The 26,359-nt window shown below is 38.7% G+C and overlaps 1 protein-coding gene across 3 annotated transcripts in view; it reads right to left on the bottom strand.

Annotated features, from left to right (window-relative positions):
- bend5 (BEN domain containing 5) overlaps positions 1–26,359 on the bottom strand; it is a 1,240,673-nt gene that overhangs the window by 450,403 nt on the left and 763,911 nt on the right. For 2 of the 3 annotated variants that reach the window (XM_062979624.1, XM_003227428.4), the window contains one exon: positions 19,899–20,091. The exons of the other annotated variant lie outside the window; for it this stretch is intronic. In XM_062979624.1, coding sequence (XP_062835694.1) covers positions 19,934–20,091 — 158 coding nt within the window. In that variant the 3' untranslated portion in view covers positions 19,899–19,933. Of the gene's footprint in view, positions 1–19,898; positions 20,092–26,359 lie in introns of those variants that run through there. 3 annotated transcript variants of the gene reach the window in all.

The raw sequence follows: 26,359 nt of genomic DNA, 5'->3' as shown, positions 1-26,359 counted from the left end.
AAGTCGCCAAAAACGTTGCAGATTGCTGCATCCCGCCAGCAGTCACACAGGGGGCGTGCGGGCCCATCTCCAAACACCTGTTCCATCACGGCTTCCGCCCTTCATCACATGGGGGAGAAGCCCTTTTTCAATGGCTTGACCCATCTTTCCTTATGGAAAGACAAGGAGCTGCCATTATCTGCCGTCATCATTTTTTCGGCAGTGGCAACAATTCCCTCATGCAGCTGGAATGTGATGTGAGTCATCGGGCTCTGTGGATGATGGATAAAAATAGCATCAACCAGCAAAAAAAAGGTATGTGTGAAGAGGTTCTTGGTCTTCCTGTGTTCTAATCCAACACTATAACCACTACAGCTTGGGAGTTACCCTGGACCGTGCTCTGACTTACAAGAAGCACTTCTTGAATATCAAGCAAAAAGTGTGCGCTAGAAATAATATCATACAAAAGCTGACTGGCACAACCTGGGGATCACAACAAGACACAGTGAAGACATCTGCCCTTGCGCTTTGCTACTCTGCTGCTGAATATGCATGCCCAGTGTGGAATGCATCTCACCACGTTAAAACAGTGGATGTGACTCTTAATGAGGCATGCCGCATTATCACAGGATGCCTACTCCCCACACCACTGGAGAAATTATACTGTTTAGCTGGCATTGCACCACCTGAAACCCGCCGGGAAGTAGCAGCCAATGATGAAAGGAACAAGGCAGTGACATCTCTGGTCCATCTCCTGTTCGGATATCAGCCAGCACACCAATGCCTTAAATCAAGAAATAGTTTTCTAAGATCTACAGAGATACTCGCAGGAACACCTCAGCAAGTGAGAGTCCCTCCTGGGCACACAGAAGACTAGGCGACTTGGAAGGCGCTGAACAGACTGCGCTCTGGCACCACGAGATGCAGTGACAACCTTAAGAAATGGGGCTACAAAGTGGAGTCCACAACAAGTGAGTGTGGAGAAGAGCAAACCACAGACCACCTACTACAATGCAGCCTGAGCCCTGCCACATGCACAATGGAGGACCTTCTTATAGCGACACCAGAGGCATTCCAAGAGGCCAGTTTCTGGTCAAAGGACATTTAGTATAATGCCAAGTTTTTAAATTTGTTTGTGTTTTCAAATACATTGCAACTGTACCCTTTGTTTGCTTCTGACACGATAAATAAATAAACCACTACAGCAAGCTGGGTCTCTTGCTTGAGCTCCCAAGAAAAAAAAAGTAACACATAAAACATCCAGTTTAACATCCAGTTTTATTTCCTACATATGCTATCTAGGTTTTTCATGTATGCTTCCATAACTGTTAAGCTTTTGCATTACATTTTTCACTTTTGGAAAATGTGCTTCTTAAAAATAAATCAAAGTTTCCTTCAAGCCTATATGTGCAACTTCATTAACATTAACTAGTGATGTGCATGAAATCTTTCTCTGATGTGGAAGGATCTGCAGGGTGGAGTGGAAAGAAAATGTGCCTTTGTGTTTGATGTTCAAATTAGATTACATATTCCTACAGCCACTTTTAATATAGTCAGATTAAACAGAAAGAAAGATACAATACAATCTACAGAAAAGCTAATGCATGCAGATTTTTCTCTAAAGTTTATATCAAACATATATTCTTAAATGGAAAAATGTAATAATCTTCAACCCATTCAACTTCAAAAGATCTTAATTAAAAAATGAATAAAGTTTTCTGTGCCTTAATTTTGCAGGTAAATGGTCTAAAATTATTTTAAAAGTCTTGCCTAGGAATTCACAAAGTTGCCTATTAATGGGCCTTTTCTTGCTATCACAGTTTATTACACACACATTACCAAGCAATATGACATTTCAGAAGCAATTCAATGCAGTTTAATTTCCTTTGAATGTGAAATTACTGTAAACGCGCCATATTTGTTCTACCTGTTGTATTTACAAATATACAATCAGAGCACAAGAAAAAAGTATACACCGAACCATTATAAAAACTGCTGGGTCAGACAAAAGGTTTATCATATTCAACATGGGAGCTTTTTTGGCTGAAGTATGGTGTATTCATACTCTAAATAAATGCATAATCAATAAATATTCAGCTCTCAATTGCCTATGGGAATGAGAAAACTGCCAGAGAACAAGGGTGGCATTCTGTTAGTGATATATGCACACTGTTGTTTCTTTGAATGGGGCCCAGGAAGTTCCTTTTTAATCCTTGGTGTTCTTTCCAGCACTTTTATGAAGCCATGGGAGGGACTGCTAATGCTCGGTGTAGGAGAGGCAAAAGGGACAAAAGGCAATGTGGCTATTCTGGGTTCCTGTGGTAAGGAAAAGCAAAAGGCCTCTGTGACTGCACCTTCATTTTTTCTTCCATCTTAGGCTAGATCTACGTTGCCCTATATCCCAGGATCTGATCCCAGATTATCTGCTTTGATCTGGATTATATGAGTCTACACTGCTGGAATAAGCAAATAATCTGGGATCAGACCCTGGGATATAGGGCAGTGTGGAAGGGGCCTTAGCTGAGACTATTTGCTGCTTCATCATCTGTGGCCCCTTCTACAGTGCCATATAAAATCCAAGTTATCAACTTTGGATTATATGGCAGTGTAGATTCAGATAAAGAGCCCCCGATGGCACAGCAGGTTAAACCACTGAGCTGTTGAACTTGCTGACCAAAAGGCTGGCTGTTTGAATCTAGGGAGTGGAGTGAGCTCCCACTATTAGCCCCAGCTTCTGCTAACTTAGCAGTTTGAAAATATGCAAATATGAGTAGATCAATAGGTACTGCTTCTGCGGGAAGGTAATGACGCTCCATGCAGTCATGCTGACCACATGACCTAGGAGGTTATGGATAATGCCGGCTCTTCGGCTTAGAAATGGAGATGAGCACCAATGTTGTGGCTCAGCCATCAAGGCCTATACTTCCAACAGAGATGGATTTGGAAAGAGATTCTACTTCAGATTTAGGGGCCGTTCCGGACTTGGAACAAGGCCCGTTGCCCTTGCAGTTGCCTGAAATGGTGGTGCCAGAAGATCCACTAATTGGAGAGCATTCCGATGTCTCCTCAAGGTTGCTTTTGCCAGATGGTGTTGACTTGGGCAAAGAGGGGTTTTTTAATCAGAGGGAATCTTTCACGAGAAATAGAAGCAGAAGGGAGGGGGTGAGAAGTAAAGGGTTAGCTCTCAGGCTCAATAATGACTAACTTTCCCATGTGAAGTTTTGTGCGTCATGCACTCCCATATTCTTGCAACCTTAAGATATCCTTAAAGGTGTCCTCCTTTGTGTTTCTTGTTGCGGTGTCAACGTTACTTTCCTCGGAAGAGGTTCCAGTATCCAGCTCCTAGCCTTGTTTCTTGCCTTGTTCCCATGCCTGGTTTCCAGTTCCATCCAAGCTGCGCCGCGTCCCGTGACTCTCAACTAAACCTTGTTTGTTTACCTTGCTTTCCTTTTCTTGAGTCAAGACTTTCCATCCAAGCCGCACTGCTCCCTGTGACTCTCAAGTAGACCTTGTTTGTTTACCTTGCTTTCCTTTTCCTGTGGCGGGACTCTCCAAGTGGATTACAGTTTGCAGATTTGCAGCGTCTTGTTCCTGTTTCTTGGTTTATGGACTAACTTCGATTTCTTGGTGGAACTAATGAGTTTCACTTGTGGATTACAATTGGGACACTGTTGAACTTGTTTTGAACTGTTAAAGACTCTACATTAAGGACTATTTCTCACACTGACTTTATACGCTAACTGCTCATACACACCTTAATAAACTGCTTGCATGTGATACTGGCTCCTGTCTGGTTTTCAGGGTGTTCTTGCAGCCTTGGGGTGTAACAGCCAACCCCCAGAGTCGGACACGACTGAACTTAATGTCAGGGGAAACCTTTACCTTTAATTTAGATTCATATAATCCAGTTAAAAGCAGATAATGTGGATTAGTTTCTTTGATAATATGGATTATATGGCAGTGTAGAAGGGGCCTGCCTCTCTTGCCCTTGCCTTTGTTCCAAATTAGCAGCAGCAGAAACTCCTCTTAGGGCCTGACAGCTGCCATGGGGTGGGGCAAGGGAGGACATAACTGGTGAGGGGAGCAATATGTTCCAGCTACCTGATTCAGGATCTCAGCCCATGAAAGTGAACCCTCCATCTCACACTTACCAGCAAGGGATATTCAAATATTAATATTGAAGGAAATATAAATCATAACTAATAGCCATCAGTAGCCTCATCAGTAGCAGGACACAGAGCACAGATCACCTGCAAAATGCTGTTTCCAAAGGTGTTCAGAATCAGTTTTCCGGGTTTTTTTTTTCCCCCCAGCAGAAAAGTAATATCCGTTTTAGGTTTCAAAATTAAAAGGAGGGAGACTTCATTTTTCATTTAAAAAGAAAAGAAAGATATACAACAAAAACCTTCCTCTGTTGTCATATACAAAAGAAATGAAAATGGCATGTACAAAGCAGATAACATCCGAAGAAGTGGGCATACGTCAGCATCTAATATCAAAGAAGCTACACAGAGATCAGTAGGTAAGCACTCCCCCTTCTCTTGTATCTTTGTTAGGGCTTGTTTAAAATGGCAAACACAACACTATTTTCCTTCCAAAAACTGATTATCAGCCGATGAATCCCTATCTGCACAACTGAAGAGGACATGTTTCAAAAGGATGTTGTCAGAGATTAAAATCATATAAAGGCAACACATTTCCTCAGTTCCATGTGCAGTAACATCAGAGTTTATTAAAAAGGCAGAGATATTAAGGTAGCACTTCCCAATTGCCCATAGAAGTGCAACTTCAGAACAAACATTAATCTACTGCTACTATAGTATCTATCAACGATATAAGGGAGAAAACTCACCTATTAATCAAGGTCAAGGTGGCACACAAGGATTATATATTGTTTACTAAAGAAAAGTGATGAGTGGGTGCTATTCCTTTATCCATAAAGCAGGAGAAGGAACAACTTACCAAATGCAGAAGCTGCATTTTCTGTTGATTACAGTAAACAACATTAGAGCATACTAGACAAAGAACTAGCTATGTGAAAGGAGTTAGAGACAATCTAATTTTAAAATGTCCAGTCCCTTACCGAATTGTCATTTTCAGAATTAACTGGGGAAAGGCATGAGAACTGCACTGATACAAGAACTATATAGGTCAGTTGTGTAGATGTCCCACAGAAAGCAAGGTATCAGGCCCAGCACAGCATTGGGCCCAGCACAGTATTAGCACATGGAACACTGTCTCCTAATTTGCTTTCTGTTTTCGTATGGGGTAATCAGTTCCTACCCTTTAGCATTTACCAGAATGTAATAATCCTAGCTTGACTGTCAATTATAATGGATTAGGAGACATCCTGCTTGTTAACTTTAATCAGCAGTCAATGCCATCTTTTAATTAGTAACTATAATAGTGAAAATAAAATACAGTAACCATCAGTAGTCAAACAACCTATGACACCACCATTGCTTAGTGAGCCTATGTTACATTAGCGTCCTATAGCAGAGGACCACTTTGTTATTGCCTGCTTTCCTCATGCAGAATTTTGGGAAATGTATTCAAGTCAATGTTATGGGAATATCTAGGAGTAAACATATTACACCTATCCTAAAGTCATGCCACTGGCTGCCAATTCGTTTCCACGCAAAGTAAAAGGTGTTGGTTTTGACTTTTAACACCCTCCATGGTTTGAGTCCAGGTTACCTACAGGATCACCTCCCATACATATACATACTTATTTATGCAATGCTTTTGATTCAAAAATAACCTTCCATACAATCCGCCTTGCACACTTAGGTCATAAAATCATAGAATCATAGAGTTGGACAAGACCTCACGGACCATCCAGTCCAACCCCCTGCTAAGAAGCAAGAAAATCAGTCAAAGCTCCCCCTCTGGGGGGCAGCTACTCCAACCAGCCATAAAAATTCATGTTAGTCATGTGGATCTGTATCAAAATATGTTGAAAGAAGAATACTATCCAAGTGCTAACTTAGGTAAAAAAAAACAAAAAACCAAAAACCAATATCGAAGTCTATTAAGCCACTTCCTTGAGCTGCTGGTACCAGGCTTACATCAATCTCTTTTAGAGAAAATTCCTAGGACAAATAGAAAAAGAATAAGATGCATTCCCTCAGAACAGAGCTCTGGGACTGGCGACTGTCACCCAGAGGCCCTTTTCATTGGCTGCCCCAAGACTTTGGAATGACCTGCTGCAAGTGTTCCAACAGCTAGATCAACTGTTGGAATTTAAAAACCATCTAAAGACCGGCAGGCCTACCATGCCAGGTTTTAACCATGAATTTTGAATTCATGTCTTGTGTTTAATCTCTGTTCTGTTTAATCTGTTTTATAGAAATATGTTTTAATATGTATCTTTTATAGGAAAATATTTTAATGTGTATATTTATAGAATTTTTACAATGTTTATGTATTTTTAATTATGCTGCAACCTGCCTCGAGCCACAAGGAGGCAGGTAAGAAATTATTATTATTATTATTATTATTATTATTATTATTATTATTATTATTATTATTATTTCTACTCGAATAACAACATCACACTCACTAGGACATATGTTATGAACAAATTATGTTCTGCATAGAACTGCCATGAACAGCACAAAAATGCTTAGCCTAGAACAAACCCTTAGCACCAACATTAATACCATCCTTTTTGTTTTAATAAAATGTTGAGAATTTCTAGCAACAAGCTTTGCTAGGAAGTTTTATCATTAAAATCTCAGCTGAATTTGCTCAGGAATCTTAATTTCAGACAGAAGACAAATTAACTTCCATCATGATTTACAGTTTGATAGATTTTGAATGCCAAAAGGCACCATTATAATCCAAGTTTGGCCTTCAGCAGAAAAGAGTCTGCAGAGGCAGCTTGAATAATTACTGCATGGATGCCATAAACTTCCTTCTGAGCTTGAACTGTCTATTGAAAAGACATCCAGTCTTGATTTAAGAACTCTGAGTGATTGGAAAACCCACTATACTCCTTGCTAAATTATTTCACTGGCTAATTATTGGAACTCTTAAACATGTGTAAATCCAGACTGACTTAGTTTCAGCAGTTAGGTGATCCCATTCATTCTCCTAATTTTTTTTTTAAATATCTGTAACTACTAAAATTAGCAATCAATTAATAATAGATGATGTAATGAATTACCACCTCAAGTAGTAGAATGGGAGTGGTAACCAATCATGTCCCCACACTGTGAGGGTCACCACCTTACCTAACATAGATGCTTTGGAGACCTTCACCAAACCTAATTTCCAATTGTGAGAAATACAACAGGAGGACAACAGATGGTAAAAGTCTCTAGAACAGAGACCTCTAAGAATGAAACGCGGGGTGCTCAGTCTATGTTGCGTATAAAGTTTTATTGGATGTTTCCAGTCCTTTTCGTTTTAAGGAAATTTAGGGAGACACTAGAGCATCCTGGTAATGGAATATGGGTATATTTTGGTCAATCTTATGCCTGCATATGTCTATCCAGGGGTTGCCATTCCCTCCCTTTACAAAAACCCTGGGCTTTACATAGAAACACTCATGCAAACGCCCTCTGTGGCATTCAAAACTGCATAATAATCTAGCTCTGTCCCACTAGCCATTGCCTCAATCGCTAGAAGACCCCAAACCATGTAATTGCTTCATGTCTGGCTATGGAGAGAAACAGCCAGAAACATCTGTGATTTTCCCTACCCCACTCTTCTCTAAGCACAAATGCCCATATGGCCCTTCAATGGCTCTGTGATAGATCCGGGGATGATATTTGGCTTATTAGAGTGAGCCATGCAAGTGCTTCTACACTATGATCAGCTGCCCACCAATCAGGACACCTTTCACCATTGCTATTTCCTTATCCTCCCTATATGCTGAGCTACATAAACTACATAAAATGATGGGTATGGTTCTTCAGAGTATTACCTGAATATAAACTGGAACACACTCTAGAAAAGCTGCAAGTCCTATGACTCAGGCCAAAACAGTTGGGAAGTGGGAAGTCATGGCAATTGGACGGGAGGAGTATCCTCTCAACTCAGATATCAACCTCTCACCACTAACCTGCCACCTCCATATGTCATTGTAGGTAAAGGTAAAGGTTTTCCCCTGACGTTACGTCCAGTCATGACCAACTCTGGGGGTTGGTGCTCATCTCCATTTCTAAGCCAAAGAGCCGGCGTTGTCCGTAGACACCTCCAAGGTCATGTGGTCGGCATGACTGCATGGAATGCCGTTACCTTCCCGCTGGAGCGGTACCTATTGATCTACTCACATTTGCATGTTTTCGAACTGCTAGGTTGGCAGGAGCTGGGGCTAACAGCTGGCGCTCATTCCGCTCCCGGGATTTGTCATTGTAGCAACTAGCATTCCAGGCCAGTATGACCCCTATATACGCAGATTAAATGTTTCCACACCTTATGAAGTTATGTGAAACTACAGATAATAGTGAACTCTACTGAAATGAAGGACGTCTAGCCCAAGAAAACCACAGGGTCTTGCTAGGACAATTCCTAGAAGTAACATAGTTTGTCAAATGTGGATAGATGAAACTGTTGACACAGGGCCATACATATTACTATATAGCTGAATGTTTATAATTATTAAAAATGCATAAAAATTAAAGCACAGCAATTAAAGTGCAATTTGCCGCTTCCAAATAAAAAATCATCTCACAAATCTCTGGTTCATAACTTACTTTTCTAGATGGAATTTCCCCTAAAATCACTGTTTTGTAAGGGAAACATAAGAAACAAATGCAAGGCCAGAGTCAGTGCTTTGTTAATTCCATCTGCCTTAGAGATGCCTGGTAAAACAGTGGGAAAGTAAAGAGCAATAGTGATTTTTACTTGAGTGACTTTGGAATATCTAAGTTGCTTTAATAACAATCACCACATGCTTGAAGATTAACCTGAACTGATATTTAGCACCACATTGAGAAAAAAGTACACAAAATTATAACAAAATGACTTTTCTTATATGTTTGTTTTTCAAATATTACACATACGATCTAATATTTGCAACATTCCTACATAAACCTTACCAAGGGTACACTCAAGGTAAGTGGTACTTGAACAACAAATCCAGGCAAATAAGTCATGGTCTCATGCATTTTTAGTTCATGTAGATTATTAAACTAAAAATTCATGTTACTCATGTGGCTCTGTACCAAAATACGTTGAAAGAAGAATACCATCCACGTGCCAACCTGGGTAAAAAAAATGGAAGTCTATTAAGCCGCTTACACAGATTACTACTTGAGCTGCTGGCACCAGCCTTACATCAATCCCTTTTAGAGAAAATTCCTAGGACAAATAGAAAGAAAATATGATGCATTCGTTCAGAACAGAGCTCTGGGAGCAAAAGTCCAGGTTTACTCCATTAAATAATCAGAGTTGCATAGTCCTGGCCAAATGGGTCTGTAGCAACTTGTTATACCAGTAAGCAACTAACAAGCAGAGGTTTAAAATTATTGTTGAAAGAAAAAATGCCTCTCCTAAACCAGCCTTTCCAACAGTAAAGTTGCATTGCTTCTGTGTTGTTTCCATGACTATAATCTGTATTTTAATTTTTCCGCATCCTGCTGTGCTGGATAGTCAGCTGTATGAGGCTAGGATGGGGATGCAAGTGGAGAAACAAGCTAGGAGAAGAACTAGGAAGAGGATCAAATAGTGATGTTGAACATCTCACAAAGGTCAGACTTCCAGGACCAGAACTCGTTGGCAGAGTTTGTTTTCAGAAGTCTGCCACAGGGACATAGAAGACTACAACATAATGCCAGTAGCTATTGTCATAATCAACTTCAGGAGTTTCAACTTAGAGATCTAGAAGACCTCTATCTAAGACCTCTATCAAATTATTCTGGGAAGAGTTATAGGAAGAGAGACCCCCTGGTAATGAAAGCATGAAGAGGATGTGATATGGCATGCATCTGCAGATCAACTGATAGCTGGGATCTGTAAAGTAGCTGACTATCCTCTGGTGAACCTAATGAAATATTTGTTGGTGACACCTTGTTTTTCCTTGGGTAAACATTGGGTGGGGTTCATGGTTGAAGGAGATATGCTTCAGTTGGTGGTAGGAGCATTACATTGGGATTCCTTCACCCAATGTTTTCTTCCTTCTATACACAAATGGGGAAGATGGGTTAATAGGCCTCATGTCTGTGTAGCATGATGCTATCAGGGGCAGATAGCTTAAGGGCTGAGTTTCCTGTAGCCCCTTCTTCTCCTGACTTGCAAATACATAGCTATGTCTGCATGGTCTGCAGTGATGAGAAACACATCTTTATCCAGATTAGGACAGAAATATTTCATTTCACCTCCCTTTTCCATGGAAGAGGGCAATGGCCTGGTTTGACTATTTGTTGTTTTCCTTTCAAGCACCTGAGTACAAAACATGCTGGTATCAGATAATCATTGCTGAGATGGGTGCAGCCATATGTTTGTACATTGGTTATACACATTGCTCTGCATTATGCTTCAGATATTGTACTGTAGTTCGATGCAAGGTAATACTAGTAGCCTATTGGTAACTCTTACCAGGACTCTACTAACAGGTTCACCAACTCGGATACCATTTTTAAAATATTAAGCATATTCACTGCCCCACTGACATATGAGTTGCCAAGTGCTGTGATTTCCATCTTCCTGCTAAATAATGTGTCTTGAAGTGATGGACAAATAAAAACCAATAAAAACCATTTTAACATGCATTTTAAAAACTCTTTTTAAAACCCTAAAAGCAGTCTAAAAATAATACTTAGAAGCCCAAGAATAGGACAGGAGAACAGCAACATTTTCCTCTACAGATTATTCAGAGTATTTGTGTCAGAATGTGGAAGTTCCTTTTAGATATTACAATGAATAAGAGATGCTGCCATTGGTAGACTTGGGGTGAAAGATAGAAGATTATTTTGACTGATGAAGATACAGAAAACATAGGTGAAAGTGACTTGACAGAGTGAGAAAGCCTTTTGGCAGGGACTGCCCCCACGGCTTCTTTAAAAGACAGTGGGGTTTTTTGTTCCAACCCATCAAAATCAAGGAAAGTAAACTTGAGAAGATGGGTGAAAGCTATAAATTATGAAGGGGAGGGGGATAATCATCAGGCATCTAGCTAAGGGATATTAATTATCATTCCAAAAGCAGCATTCATAATTAATTTTCTTGATGTCCTTACAAATAGGAACAAGCTGAGATGGTGGTTTCACAATGTTTATAAATTGCTAAGTTAATTAACAGTCAATCATTAGAGAGAAGATGAAGGAATCTTCTTTGACATCACTCAGTCCTCTCTGAGGAAATGCTTTTTTTTAACAAGAAAGGATTACAAGTTTATGTTCTTCTGTCTTGAACTCCCCCGCCACCTCCTCCTTTCTACATATTTACAGCATCTTTCAGAATTTTGACAAATAATTGATTCCAAAGGAATTATCCTTTAATGTTTATTCTTTACAGGGAAGGAGTCAAGCAACAACACAGGTCAGTGTGAAGTCAACACAATCAGCCAAACATGCCTGACACTTTATCTCGTTTTTTGTGCTTTTGTATTTTTTCAGTCATGTTACTTAGCATGAAATGGGATTTATAAAAACAGGTTGCTAAACAGATAGATTATATTCTGAAGAAAAGTACTAATCACAGCCTTATTTTTATTTTAGCACATTTATTTCTTCCATCATAAAACTGAAGGTAGTATACCTAGATATACCTTTTCTTCCCTCCCATCTGCCCATACCAGATTCAGACCTATGTGAATACCCTGAAGGCACCAGATCTTGTCTGATCTTGACAGCTAAGCATGGTTAGACCTATTTAATACTTGGGAACTGGCAATGAATACTACATTTCATAGGCCATATTTCCAAGGAAATCAGTGGAAAAGCACCACAGAGTATTACTTGCCTAAGCAAAACTTATGAAATTCATGGGGTCACAAGAAGTCGTCAGGCGACTTGAAGGCAGACACAATGGTCTGAAGGTTGAATTGAAAAGCTTTTTAAAGTGTTAGGTTAAGCAAAACTAGCCAGGATTGACCCTGATTTCTCTCTCCTTCTTGTTTGTTTAAACCAGGGTTAGGTGGAAGTTAATGCAGAAATAAGATGAAACAAATTCAAGAAGGGAAAAGGAGAAACCAAATTTTCTGCCCGAAATAGCTTCTCAGGAAAGACTCATTCATTTATGAGAATTAATCTTCTCAAAATGAATAAATGCAGCATTAAGAAAATGAAAATGTGACACCAAGAAATTCTCTTTATTTGATGTAGCATTATCTACTAGAGCTAAAGGTAATACAGTTATCTTGTTTCTCATACAAATGCTGAAAGGACTAAAGATAGACAAGATTAGAGTCAAATGTCCCACTAACAAATGCAACTTTTTCTGAAAGCAATTTCTTCCACCAATTATTCTTCTGCACATCTCGGTGATTTTTTTTGATACCACACAAACAATTACTTTCTTGTTAACGGGGTCACCAGCATGATAATTGTATTGCAATAGATCTCTTCCTAAATGACCAATTCTAGAAAGTGGTTCAGATCACCTGCTTTATGATACAGGATTGCACATTTTGCACTTCATGCTATTTAAAATCTACTCAAAATTCTTTAATGAGGTCATTTGGAAGTCTGAATGCAGAAATGGCACAAAACTCTCCTTTTTAACAGAGAAAAAGGTAATAGATATAGTAATGGGCTTGACGACAGTGAACTGCCCCCCCCCCCCGGTAAATTGATGACTTATTTGCCCAGAGGAGCAAATCCTCACTCCTCTGGAACCTCGTTCAACACACAACGGATCTTATTTGAATACCCAGTCTTGTTAGGTTCAGCTGCCTTCAAACATGCTTTGGAAATTGCAGTTAAAATTTTGGAAACATTATATGCTATTGTTTCGAGCCAGAAGTTACAATTGCCTTATGCCTGCATAGTATGCTACTAAGAGGCTCCCAATCTACATCCAGATTAAATTCAAAGTGCTGCTTTTCACATTTGAAACTCTTCACTATTCAGAACAAGTGACTAGTTGAGAGCCATATGCATCTCTGTTCTGCCACATTTGCATCTTTAAAGATGAAAGTTGTGTGTGTTTCTGAGGGAAGGTAGGTGGCTACCACAGACAGATCGGTCTGTAATGAATCTTTCTTCAAAGAGGTATATTGTCAGGAAAACATAGAATTTGGGAAAACAGGACATCTTTCATCCCAAAGTAGCACATCTATTTATGAAAAGACTGGAAAAACTATCCATATACAATTTGTTGTTGAATAATTGTTCCAATTTTAAAATCTAAGTCATTTTTCTTCCTATTAGAAAGCCTAGGGGAAAGAGTCCTTTGAAATATCTAAGCTGGTAAAATTTAAAAATTAGCTACTGAGCATGAAGTATGCAATAATTGCTCTTCATAACATTTTTATTGCTTCCACATTCTATGAATTATTGCTTCAAATTCCACTATGCCATTATGATGAAAAAGTGGTATCAATAAAGTCTGTATGATTGATGTTAAGAGTTTATCACTGGAAGACTATGAAAACCAGAGGCATGCCAAAGTGAAACTATTTTTCTTGAGATTTTCTCTGCATTCATTCATTCATAGCAATAACAATACCCACACATTTCATTTACCAGGGTGCATTCACATATGTCTAAATCAAAATGTGTATGTCCAATCATTTCTGCTATGAATGCAGTTTAAGGATGATTTCAGATTCCAGTTGTAAGATATGTAGCATTTCAAAAACATTTCTAAATTGTTATTTTTTTATTGTCCATGTTTGCACTGATACTGAATGTAAAAATGTTTTAAATTTTTTTACCAATAAAACAAAAGTGATTGTATATAAAACAAAACACTCCCATCATTTCAGTATTGTTTTACAAGACAGCTAAATCTTATTAGTGGCAGGGGACTGACAATTAAGGAAAGACATGCAACCTCCCACTACTCACCGCATTTTCAAAACTAGAACATTAAAAAACAAGAATGGTCATAAGTCGCCAAACTTTGAATCAAAGCATGTAGTATAGTACCATTTATAGATGAAAACAGAAATCAACGTTGTTGCACTTTAAATTACACATATGTATACATGAACAGGGTTGATGAAAAAATGTTACTGAAAGGTAATATTCCCCTCTAGCTTCTTCCAATTAATGTATTGTATGTGCTTGCTGAAGTTGGGTGAGCCTGTGAATTTCATAGGGGTTTTTGGTCATTTTAGATGTGGTTTACTATTGCATTCTTCTGAATTGTATCTGGTATTGCCTGGTGATCTCTACTCCAAGTATTAACCAGGTCCTACCTTATTTAAGTTCCAATAACTTCAGATTTTTTAGGTTTTTCCAGTACCCATTCTCATAAATTAATATACATCGGATGGGGGGGGGGGAATGAAAAACAGCCCAATAATGATTCATCATAAAGTTTGTATTGATGCTAATTCATCTCCATGGTGAAAAAGCTATTAAGTGACCCTCATCAAGTAAAGCACCAATATCACAACAGCCACTGAAATAAGGCACAGGTTTAAATGCCCGCTGCACAGAACATATTTGGGCTATAATTAAGCAGACTTCTATTTTAAAAACCTTCTCTGGTGAGTTAAAGGAAAACCAATCTCAATTTCAGTGTTTTTCAGTGTAATGGATTCCTTTTATTAAATAATAAAAGGAAATTCTATTTTGCCAGCTTATGTCCCTCCACTCCTGCCCAAATCAAAGGTGTGCCAGAAGCACTTCATTATAGATCATGCCATACAGCAACTACATTTCATTACAAGGAATGACAACATTTTTGGAGCAATAATTCCCTTCCTCCAGGGGAAAAGAAACAATGGCACTACTTGCTTCCAAGCTATATAAGAGATGTGTAGTGGTGGGAACAGAACAAAACAGTAGTCTACGTAATGAACCAAAATGGTGGCACAGCTGTTTCAATAGCCTCATATGACATTCAAACAAACATTTATGGAAAATATAGTCATTGCATGCCATAACCCTGAAAGAAGCATGAGCATATAGTAGCTCTTGGAAAACCAACGGTCATCAAATTGGAAAATCAGCCATCATAATTCCTGTGTTTTCATATTTAATATTTTGCTTTGCTGGAAGGAAGCCAAAGACACTGGTCGAAAAAAGACCAAATCTAATGAATGGTCTATATACTTGACCATTAATGAACCTATATTCGACACAATTCATTAGTAGGGAAAACTGGATCCAAAAAGTAAATACAGTATTGTTAATTCAACACAATTGGAAGACGACCTTGAAGATGGATCCACTTCAATTTGCCCCAAACTTCATTGTATTTTATTTAACAGTAAATGGCAGCTGTGAAGTCAAACAGCCAGACTGTCAGCCATCAGTTGCCAGAATAAATACATAGCATTTCAAAATGAACCTGACTGCGCCATCTAGTTGACAGAGAGCAATCTCCAGCGGGTAAACTAGCTGTTGGCACCAGAATGGCAGCAGCTGTGGATGGAGATGTAGCAGAAAACTTTCTATTTTTCTTCAGTATGCTGACATGCTATGATAATCTAGGAATCTGGAGTTAGGAGGTGGGCAGTTGAGCAAGGGCTGGTATACAAATCTTAAAATACTCAAATTTTAGACATCCATTAACAAAATGTTTTTTCCATGACAGCAATCCCATGAACAATTTCTTCTTAGCATGCCCCATGGAATATAGTAGGATTTATGTCTAAAGAGGCACAGGATTGCATTGCTATCTGAAATCATATTCTGCACTATATATAATGTGATTGTTGTTATAAACAACAGCAATCACAACACTAATGCCATGAAAGATTATGGTCTGGTTCAAACTTGGTTTAATGAATTCTCTGCAGCCTGATGTCTGATGTTCACACCCAAATTTTCTGTTAGACATGAACTGGAAAACCAGGGTGGTAATTCATTACACCAAACAAATTTTGAAACTAGGATCTGGTTCTAAGTGCCCACACCAATTTCTCATCTTTTATATATTTCAGCTTTTTTAAAAAAAAAATAGGCTGAATAATGCTGCTTGTTTTACAATATAAAACATAATACTCTGTGTTTATGCAAATCTTCTGGCAAATCTTCTGGGTAATGCTGTGGATGTAGCGTACCTGGATTTCAGTAAGGCCTTCGACAAAGTCCCCCACGACCTTCTGGCAAACAAACTAGTAAAATGTGGGCTAGACAAAACTAGTTAGGTGGATCTGTAATTGGCTAAGCGAACGAACCCAAAGGGTGCTCACCAATGCGTCGTCTTCATCATGGAAAGAAGTGACAAGTGGAGTGCCGCAGGGCTCCGTCCTGGGCCCGGTTCTGTTCAACATCTTTATTAACGACTTAGACAAAGGGTTAGAAGGCACGATCATCAAGTTTGCAGATGATACCAAACTCGGAGGGATAGCTAACACTCCAGAAGACAGGAGCAGAATTCAAAACGATCTTGACAGACTAGAGAAATGGGCCGAAACTCACAAAATGAAGTTCAACAGGGACAAATGCAAGATACTTCACTTCGGCAGAAAAAATGGAAATCAAAGATACAGAATGGGGGACGCCTGGCTTGACAGCAGTGTGTGCGAAAAAGACCTTGGAGTCCTCGTGGACAACAAGTTAAACATGAGCCTACAATGTGATGCGGCAGCTAAAAAAGCCAATGGGATTTTGGCCTGCATCAATAGAGGAATAGCGTCTAGATCCAGGGAAGTCATGCTCCCCCTCTATTCTGCCTTGGTCAGACCACACCTGGAATACTGTGTCCAATTTTGGGCACCGCAGATGAAGGGAGATGTTGACAAGTTGGAAAGCGTCCAGAGGAGGGCAACTAAAATGATTAAGGGTCTGGAGAACAAGCCCTATGAGGAGCGGCTTAAAGAGCTGGGCATGTTTAGCCTGCAGAAGAGAAGGCTGAGAGGAGACATGATAGCCATGTACAAATACGTGAGGGGAAGTCATAGGCAGGAGGGAGCAAGCTTATTTTCTGCTGCCCTGCAGACTAGGACACGGAACAATGGCTTCAAACTACAGGAAAGGAGATTCCACCTGAACATCAGGAAGAACTTCCTCACTGTGAGGGCTGTTCGGCAGTGGAACTCTCTCCCAGGACTGTGGTGGAGGCTCCTTCCTTGGAAGCTTTTAAGCAGAGGCTGGATGGCCATCTGTCGGGGGTGCTTTGAATGCGATTTCCTGCTTCTTAGCGGGGGGTTGGACTAGATGGCCCATGAGGTCTCTTCCAACTCTACTATTCTATGATTCTATGATTCTAATGGGGACATAAAGACATCCACTTTTCCTAAATACTTGTTGGGGGTGAACAATATTTGAACTATTAAAGTAACCCCACCCAATGTATTATTGTTTCATTTTAAACTCTAATTGAAGTCTTACACTGCTTACAATAGTATAGAACCATTCAAAATTCTTCTTAAGACTTTATTTAAAGGCTTCTAGTTGTTACTCAACAGGAAAGCTTTCTTACAAACCACTCGCAGACATGTGGATGGCAGCAACAGGCCAGATCGCATGTGAAGTGATGTATCATATCAACTAGTATTTGAACAGCAGAGATTTCTTCTAAAAACGTTTTCGTTTTATAAAAAAAAAGCACCATCCCTCAGCCCCAACTTTGTATGCTTGAGGAAAGTAGAAACACCCTGTATGCCTCTATAAGAAGAAGCAATATAATAAGGAACAGTTTACTATTTGAAAATAATAATCTTATTGATAACAAGTTCCTTCAGGAGACAAACAAATAAGGCAATGGACTGCCTTTTACAATTATTGCATTGGATCATAATACTTAAAAATACAAAAATACTTTGCATTTTTGAATATAATTTTAAAACATTAGCAGACAGTTCAAATACCATTTGCTTTATTTCTCAAAGCAATGCATATTAAATGAAGGAGATCACAAGGGGTAAATAGAGCTTGCTGGCTTTCATAATGGCTCTATCTGCTTATCCTTTGGTCCATCATTATTTGATTTTCTAATTATTTAGTCTGTTCGAGCTAATTAAAATGCACACAAGCCCCAACTAGAAACAACCTCTTTACAAGGAAAAAGTTGAGTTAAGATATCTTAGGGAAAACAACCAAAACAGAAGACAAAAAAAGGAAAGTCTCCTTTCTTCTTCTTTTTTTTTTATATGATCATCCCTTATTCACGGATTTGATATCCACAATTTCACTGACTCACACTCCAAAAAATATTCCCTTCCAGAAGTTTTTATTGGCGTCTGTATGTCTTCCAATGTTATTCTATGGTATGCTTCAATCCCAAGTATAGTCAAAATATAGAGTTTACTATTATTTATTATTCAGGTATTGAGAGGAGACAGGTATTGCTTTGTAACATATTTCCAGGGTCATATTGTAGATTTATTGAAGAAAATCTAAATGCTACCTATCAAATCATTTCAACACCCTCATTTAAAATACTTAGAATGCTATTATTTAATGTGCTCTTCTGTATACAATGTATTCCTTTGCACCTTTAAGCCGAAGTCAGTTGGCTTTCTTCCCTTTTTGAATAGACACATATATCCAAAGCCCAAATGGAAAAAATGATGAACTCTACTGCAACTGACACTGCCAGATTTAAACAAAAATTATATTACTTGATAGTATTAAAGTACTAGTATGACTGTATACTATGGAGGCAGGGCCAAGAAGCTTTGGGTAAAGGATATAATGGTGGCAAAACTGATGTGCAACAGACAAATGCTCTCAACCGCCATGCTGGGTGAATGGGGAGAGGAGAAGCCAACTCAGAAACGCAAAGGAGGACAGGTGGCTTGGATGAACCACCATCTGGACTAATCTAGTTGGTGGGGATGAGAAGAGTAGCCAGCAACAGAGAAACACTGCCACCTTCATGACAAAGATTTCCCTTCCATGGGACAAGAGGATCGCTTTCCGGTGCCATAGAAGAAAGTAAAATAACATCAAAACAAAAGCTATAGCAGAGCCAATTGCCATTCCTCCTGTTAATACCTGGTCAACTACAACGGCATGGGGACAGGTTGCTCTCCTCTGCATGCCAAGAAGAGGAATGAAGCCCAAGATGGGAAATACATGCCCTTACCATAGGCTCTTGAATGCAGAAACAGCCACATTCGGAGTTCACTTATAAAATACAACAAAATAAACATTAAAAATCCACACATCATCTAGTGGCAGACAGGGCCACCACTTCCCTCCTAGCTTTTCTAAAATTCTGCTTAGAAAGATAAATCATATGTTTATTAACATAACCATAACCATAACCAGTTCCATGGCTGATGTATAGAAGCCATAATGACTACTTAATCTTAACACATTCTATTACATACATATCTTGCAAGCTTTTTCTTTTTCTGTTCTGCTGCATTATGGCCTTCTGGAAAAACAATACAAGGATTTTTAGGTGATATGACTTCCCAAAATAGCTGCAATATACATAACAGGAACTACAGTTCAAATGCAGCATTTTGTAAAGAAAACCTGTTCTCCCCCAACCCCTAGAATATGAACACACAAATGTTATCAGAGAGCAAGATGATTTTTAAATATCTAAAGATTCACAAAAAGCATTTTAATAAACTTTATTTAAAAGCTGTTTGCAAGATGTGTCCACATGAAGTATTTTTTTTAAACATTCCTGTACAGGGATAGCTTGCAAAAAAAACCAAACAAAAAAAAACCTCCAATAACTTTAATAGGATGGAAGGTCAAGGATTTGCCAAACTGTCATCTACGTTCACACTCAGCATATCACAACCAGGGAATTCAGTGCTATTTTTCCATTAAGAGAATTTTACTGCTTTAAGCAGACACATTTTTAAAGTATAAAAGCGAAACCAGTAAAACAAGTCACACTTTGTTTCCATCAATATCAACACCATGAAATCAAGACCACCACCACCAGAGTTTTTACTAACACTTTATTAAAAATTCAAAATTTATTGCAAATTATACTTTGCTTCTCTCCTTTCTTCGTTTTTACACGATTTATTGATATCCATAATTTTTTCACAAATGTACTTGTTGACTTTGGAGAGTCTCTGTGCAATTTCAGCCTCATCCACAGTTTCTTGTGCTATCCTGTCATATAAACATTCTGAAATGAAGAAAAATGGCATTTAGAAAAAACACCTCAGCAAATATATATAACATATATAGCAGAGACAGCATAGGGAACACAATTGTTGTTGTTGTTTTCAGAATTTAAAAATTGAACATGAATTATGTCAGCTTTTGCATGGAAGTCTGACTAAAAAACACCCGGCATGGCAGCTAATTCTATGCATGCACACTTCTTAATCATAAACGAGTCTGTCATAAAAGAGCACACTTTCTGCCAAGATTTAATACTACAGTACCAAATGTCTCCGCCTGCCATTCTGAATTAGAAGGCATTGTCTCTGAATATTTCGACTAGTATCAAGTCTGCATTTAGTTATGGATGTTTTAAGTTCATTAAAATAAATGAACTTGAGCACCACAAAGCCCAGAGTAATTTTTTTACTTAACACATGTTCATGCCTCCAACCTCTGAAATCTTGCTTTCCCAGCCAAACTCTTAGCACTTCATCAAAGTCATGGCCATATGAGCAAGCTCCAGAGAACAATCTATGTTCTTGTTATGTCCATGCTCCCTTTTTGCCAAAGGCAGCAAGTCTCCTAGTTGCTCAAACCCAGCTTTGCCATTTGTCTAAATTTTACTTGTCTAAATGACACCAATGAAGCTGGTAGTTCAAAGGAAGTAGGAGCTTACATTTGTTCCCTGCTGAACAAAAGTGTGATTCACTGCAGCAGCACATTTCTGTGACAGATAAGGATTCCAGAGTTTTCTCTGGTGGACCCAATGAACAGTTACATAGCATTGGTGGAGAGCATGGTTATGATGGCCAATAATAATACTTGGAAAAAGTGTAAAAGAAAGGCATGTAAAAAAGAAACCCAATTTCCTTTGAAGCTACGTGGTTGCATCCCTATTGCTCATGGATAGGAACAATTGGTGGCATCTTTCAAAAAAAGGTCTAGGTATTAAAACCATTGTAATCTCTGACTGAAGGAAGAAAACAACAAACCTAATTATTGAAAAACAATTTTAAAAGCTATGTCAATCACACTTAATACCTCGGTATTTGCTGTATTTTATTGATTTTAACCAGGGGTTTTTGTGAAGTGAGATACTTATGTTGGCCGTCATTGTTTTGTGTTACTGTTTCTGCCATTTTTGTATTTTGCATGTTTGCACCACTGAATCATAGAATCATAGAATAGTAGAGTTGGAAGAGACCACATGGGCCATCTAGTCCAACCCCCTGCTAAGAAGCAGGAAATCGCATTCAAAGCACCCCCGACAGATGGCCATCCAGCCTCTGCTTAAAAGCCTCCAAGGAAGGAGCCTCCACCACGGCCCTGGGGAGAGAGTTCCACTGTCGAACAGCTCTCACAGTGAGGAAGTTCTTCCTGATGTTCAGGTGGAATCTCCTTTCCTGTAGTTTGAAGCCATTGTTCCGTGTCCTAGTCTGCAGGGCAACAGAAAACAAGCTTGCTCCCTCTTCCCTATGACTTCCCTTCACGTATTTGTACATGGCTATCATGTCTCCTCTCAGCCTTCTCTTCTGCAGGCTAAACATGCCCAGCTCTTTAAGCCGCTCCTCATAGGGCTTGTTCTCCAGACCCTTAATCATTTTAGTCGCCCTCCTCTGGACGCTTTCCAGCTTGTCAACATCTCCCTTCAATTTTGGGCACCACAAAATCAAGTCCCTTTGGGTGATGGTGCAAGGGTATAAATAAAGTTTATTATTTTATATGCAATATATTATACTGTGATATAGACAATTCTTCCTATGGTAGAATAAGTAATTGTGAATAAAAGCTATTACTACTTATACTATTAAATGGCATCCTAACTGATTAAGCAACTTCTGCTTTGCCTACTTTTTTCCAGCAGCTGTTATTTCTTTATATGGCATAAAACTATAGAGATTCACTTAATTAACATGTTTTATAGCACTGTTAATGCACTGTATTAAAGTAATGACAATTAAGTATTCTACATCCTTTGCCATTCCCTTTGACACCTTTCAGGAGTTTTATAAAAGGTTATTTTTCAGTAGCAGGGCTTGCAATGTTTGTGTACCATTTTTAATAACTTCCTTCAAATAAACTGCACAACAGAGACCACTAAAACAGTAAGATATATTACTCCCATTAAAGCTTAAATCCATATTTTAAAGATGTATCTTAAGGAAGCTATTTTAGAACAAGAGAATAAAAGTAAAAGTCACCCACAAATACAAATTTTATGAGCTCTCATTTTGAAATGCAAATAAAATAAAATAAAGGACAATGAAAATGTATTAAAAATCCCAGTTATAGGTTGAAATGAATAGATGCCAATATGCATTAAAATGAAATTTGACAGATAGGAAAAAAAACTTGTCCAACTTGTTAGGGTGTTCTAATTAAAACACTGGCAGATGAACTGTATCAAGGCAAAACATAGGCCATCTCGCCACAGTCCTAGAACATTTTACAAATGGATGTGCACACAGAAAAGTTCTCACACATAATGATTCTGTGCTGGGGTGTGTGTGTCAGTTGCTCTGTGGGATCCTTGAGGGTTTTTTTTTTATACCCCATACTGTTTATCAGCTACATGAAACCATTGGGAAAGATCATTTGGAGTTCTGGATTTCAGTGTCAACACAATGGTGATGACACCCAACTTTTTCTTCACTTTAAACCTGATTCCAAGGAAGCTATCAGACCTAAACCAGTATCCATTGTGACTAGTGAACCTGATGAGGGCAAACAAACTGAAACTTAATCCAGACAAGACAGAGGTGTTTCTGGTCAGTAGGAATATGAGATAACAGTGACTCGGCCTGTGCTGGATAGGGTAACACTCCCCTTGAAATCTCAGATTTGCAACTTGGATGTTCTGGACTCAACTCTAAATTGGATGTTCAAGTTTTAGCTGTGGTCACAAGTGCATTTGCACAGTTAAAACTTGTATATCTAGTGTGCCATCTGCACCTGATCTTTGACATGTCAAATCTGGCTACAGTAATATATGCCTTGATTACATGCTGTTTGGACTACTGTAACACACACTGTTTGGAGCTGCCTTTAGAGGAAACTCAACACTTCAGTGAGTTCAAAATGCTACAGGCAGAATGCTGACCCAGGGACAGTTGTTACTAGTTTTATTTTTCATTGTTGGATCATATGTTGTGTATTTATGTTTATTACTTGTATTATTTTAAATTACTGTATGATTCTGTTTTTATTATGTGTATTGTATTGTATAGTTTTAATCGTGTTGGAAACTGCCCTGTGTACCCCGAGGAGATAGGGTGGTATATAAATAAAGATGATGATGATGATGATGACGATGATGATGATGATGATTATTATTATTGGGAGAATATAATTCCTCTGTTAAAACAGTTTCACTGGTTACCGGTTCATTTCTGGATACAATTCTCGTTGCTGGTAATGACCTATTAAGCCCAACATGGCTTTAATCCAGACAATTTTAATGACTGTATCTCTTCATATGAACAGAATATTAAGATGCTCAGGAGAAGGCTTTCTCTTGGTCCCGCCACCATCACAGGTTTGCTTGGTGAAGACACGAGAGAGAGACGTCTCAGTGGCTGCTCATACCCTTTTGAATGCCCTTCTGCAGGAAGCTAGACTGGACCCTTGCATGCTTTCTTTTCTTTGGCAGACAATTAAGTTTTCATTTAAGCAGGCTTTTAATATATAAGCATGGATAACCCTCCACCCACAATACAATTACCCCTCAGTCCAGGTTAAATGTTAAACTAACATAACAAAAATGCCCAGTAACAATCGTGTCCCTACTGGATTTATTGCGCATTTAAGATGTTAGGGAAGGAAGAACTGAACACTATTGTTTTAACATATCCTTGCATTATATCGTTATGGATATAAAAAGGGCAATCATGTACTAATCAAACCTGTTGCTGTCCAAACTGCAAAACGAAACAAAACAGAATCTTCAGGGAGAGGGGAAAAAATCCTATTTTTGCTGTAGTTGTTGTGTTAGTTTATTACATAGAACATTACGTTATACTGCTGGTCTATTGAATGCATGGATGCTTACACTCACTGGCAGTGGCTTGTCAGGAGTCATATAAGGAAACTTTTCCAGCCTGTTCTGAATATGCCATGGGTTAAACATAGAGCCAATTGTATAAAAAGCATGTGCTGACAGTAGCCTTTCCTCGTGTTCAAAGCTTCTTCTCAAAAGCACTTGAAGTCACAAATATTTCTTTTTCTTGGCTCAGAGTTGACAAGGCTGTTTCCACACCACGCCAATAACTTCTAAAGGAGCCAGTTTATACAGGCAGCTCCAGCAACACTGCTAGCTGCCATGTCAGGCAGCAGGAAAATACAGCTCTAATATGCCTGGAGTAGCCAGACTCCTAGGGATCACATGTCTCAACCAAGAATTTGCATGAACCAGAACATGGTAGTTTTGGAAAAAGCCATAACATTAGTGACTGGTGGACACTGATACTAAAATAATGCAAATCTACACAGTGGGTATGAAGCACTCATGAATAGTGCAAGGGAGGTATGCATTATATATTATGTAGCATATAGAATCATAGAGTTGGAAGAGACCTTGTGGGCCATCCAGTCCAACCCCCTGCCAAGAAGCAGGAAAATCGCATTCAAAGCACCCCCAACAGATGCCCATCCAGCCTCCAAAGGAGCCTCCACCACACTCTGGGGCAGAGAGTTCCATTGCTGAACAGCTCTCACAGTTAGGAAGTTCTTCCTAATGTTCAGGTGGAATCTCCTTTCCTGTAGTTTTAAGCCACTGTTCCACATCCTAGTCTCTAAGGCAGCAGAAAACAAGCTTGTTTCCTCCTCCCTATGACTATATATGACATGCATTACATATATACATGTCAAAGGCCTATGGACCAGAAAGTCTGGTGTCAGGACAAACAATGTTGCCAAGCTTGTCTATGTGATTTTCTTCTAAAGTTACCTCAGGCAACAAAGCACACTAATGTGTGATTATATGATTCCAGTAACAAATAGAGTGGGCTTTGTTTGCACTGAGTGGATCCATTCATTTTGTATCATATTATTATATATTACCTGGAGAATATCAGACTCTGAGGTCATGGCATTGCAAAATGCCTGATTCACTTCCTAGTACAAAGATATGATGTAGACAAAATGTGTATCAAGACGGAATATGAAATAACAAGATCTAACATAAAAAAGTCAATCCTGCATGGATAAGAGTTAAATCTCAATCTGAAAACTACAGGACTAAAAAAAAGATTATGTGAACTCAAGCCCCGTTGAAATGAGAAATTTAGTCTTCAAGCCTACGTACATTATTAGAAAGCAAAGCCCACTGAACAGAACAGGATTTATTTTGAAGTAAATAGGCCTAGGATTGTAATGTTTAGTACAAGAATAACCTAAATTATATTTAGTTCAATTAATTTTACTTGTGCTAATGGTTTTTGGAATTGCACACAAATCCAAAAGACCTCTGAACTACTGTTCCCTGCCTGAAATAGACAGACATTCATAGTATCTTAGCATATTCATGAAGGGTCTATCAAAGAAAATTCATACTGTATTTCCAAACGCAGGGCTTTTTGTTCAAACATCTGATTAGTATGGCATTTTCTTTTTACTTATCATACTGCCTTTTTTGTCTTTTCCTCTTAAAAATACATTGTAGATTTTCTGTCTGTTTTTTTAATTAAAATTTGGAGATTAGCAAAGTAAAAGGCTTACTATCCACAAATATTGTCTATGTATGTAGAAATGGTAACTTGGTAAAGATACCGTGTGATGTGCATTGCTCCTATACATACAGAGCACGAGATACACTGTCACCCTGACAGATATGCTGATTGACCTGAATGTTTCTTTGGTAAATATATGCTCAAATGTGTTAGAGCTGTGGCCCTATACCACTCATACTCATTGGAAGTTGTGCATATTACTAGCACCCAGATACAAACATCTAACAGCAACCTCTACTCCATTTCAATAGACAGGGATACCAGGAAAGCACAAATCATAGAAACAAGAAAGGAAATGGAGGAACCCATATGGTAACCACATTGACCAAAGCCTCGTGGCTGTGTTTTGCTTTAAAGGATCACAGTTTCAATCCATGAAGCAAAAGAAGCAGACATCATGCCTACAGATTTCACTGCACTGTAATTCATTAGCAGGAAGAGAGGAGGTGTATTCCTATTTCATTTCCTGCCCATGAAGGTAGGAAGCTGAGGCAGAAGCTATGCACTCAAGTTCAGCTTCACCTGACTTGAGCATGGCACTCCATGGAAGACAGGCAGGGA

This window comes from Anolis carolinensis, chromosome 4, assembly GCF_035594765.1.
Source record: "Anolis carolinensis isolate JA03-04 chromosome 4, rAnoCar3.1.pri, whole genome shotgun sequence".
Lineage (NCBI taxonomy): Eukaryota > Metazoa > Chordata > Lepidosauria > Squamata > Dactyloidae > Anolis > Anolis carolinensis.
This window is presented reverse-complemented; position numbering and strand designations above follow the sequence as displayed.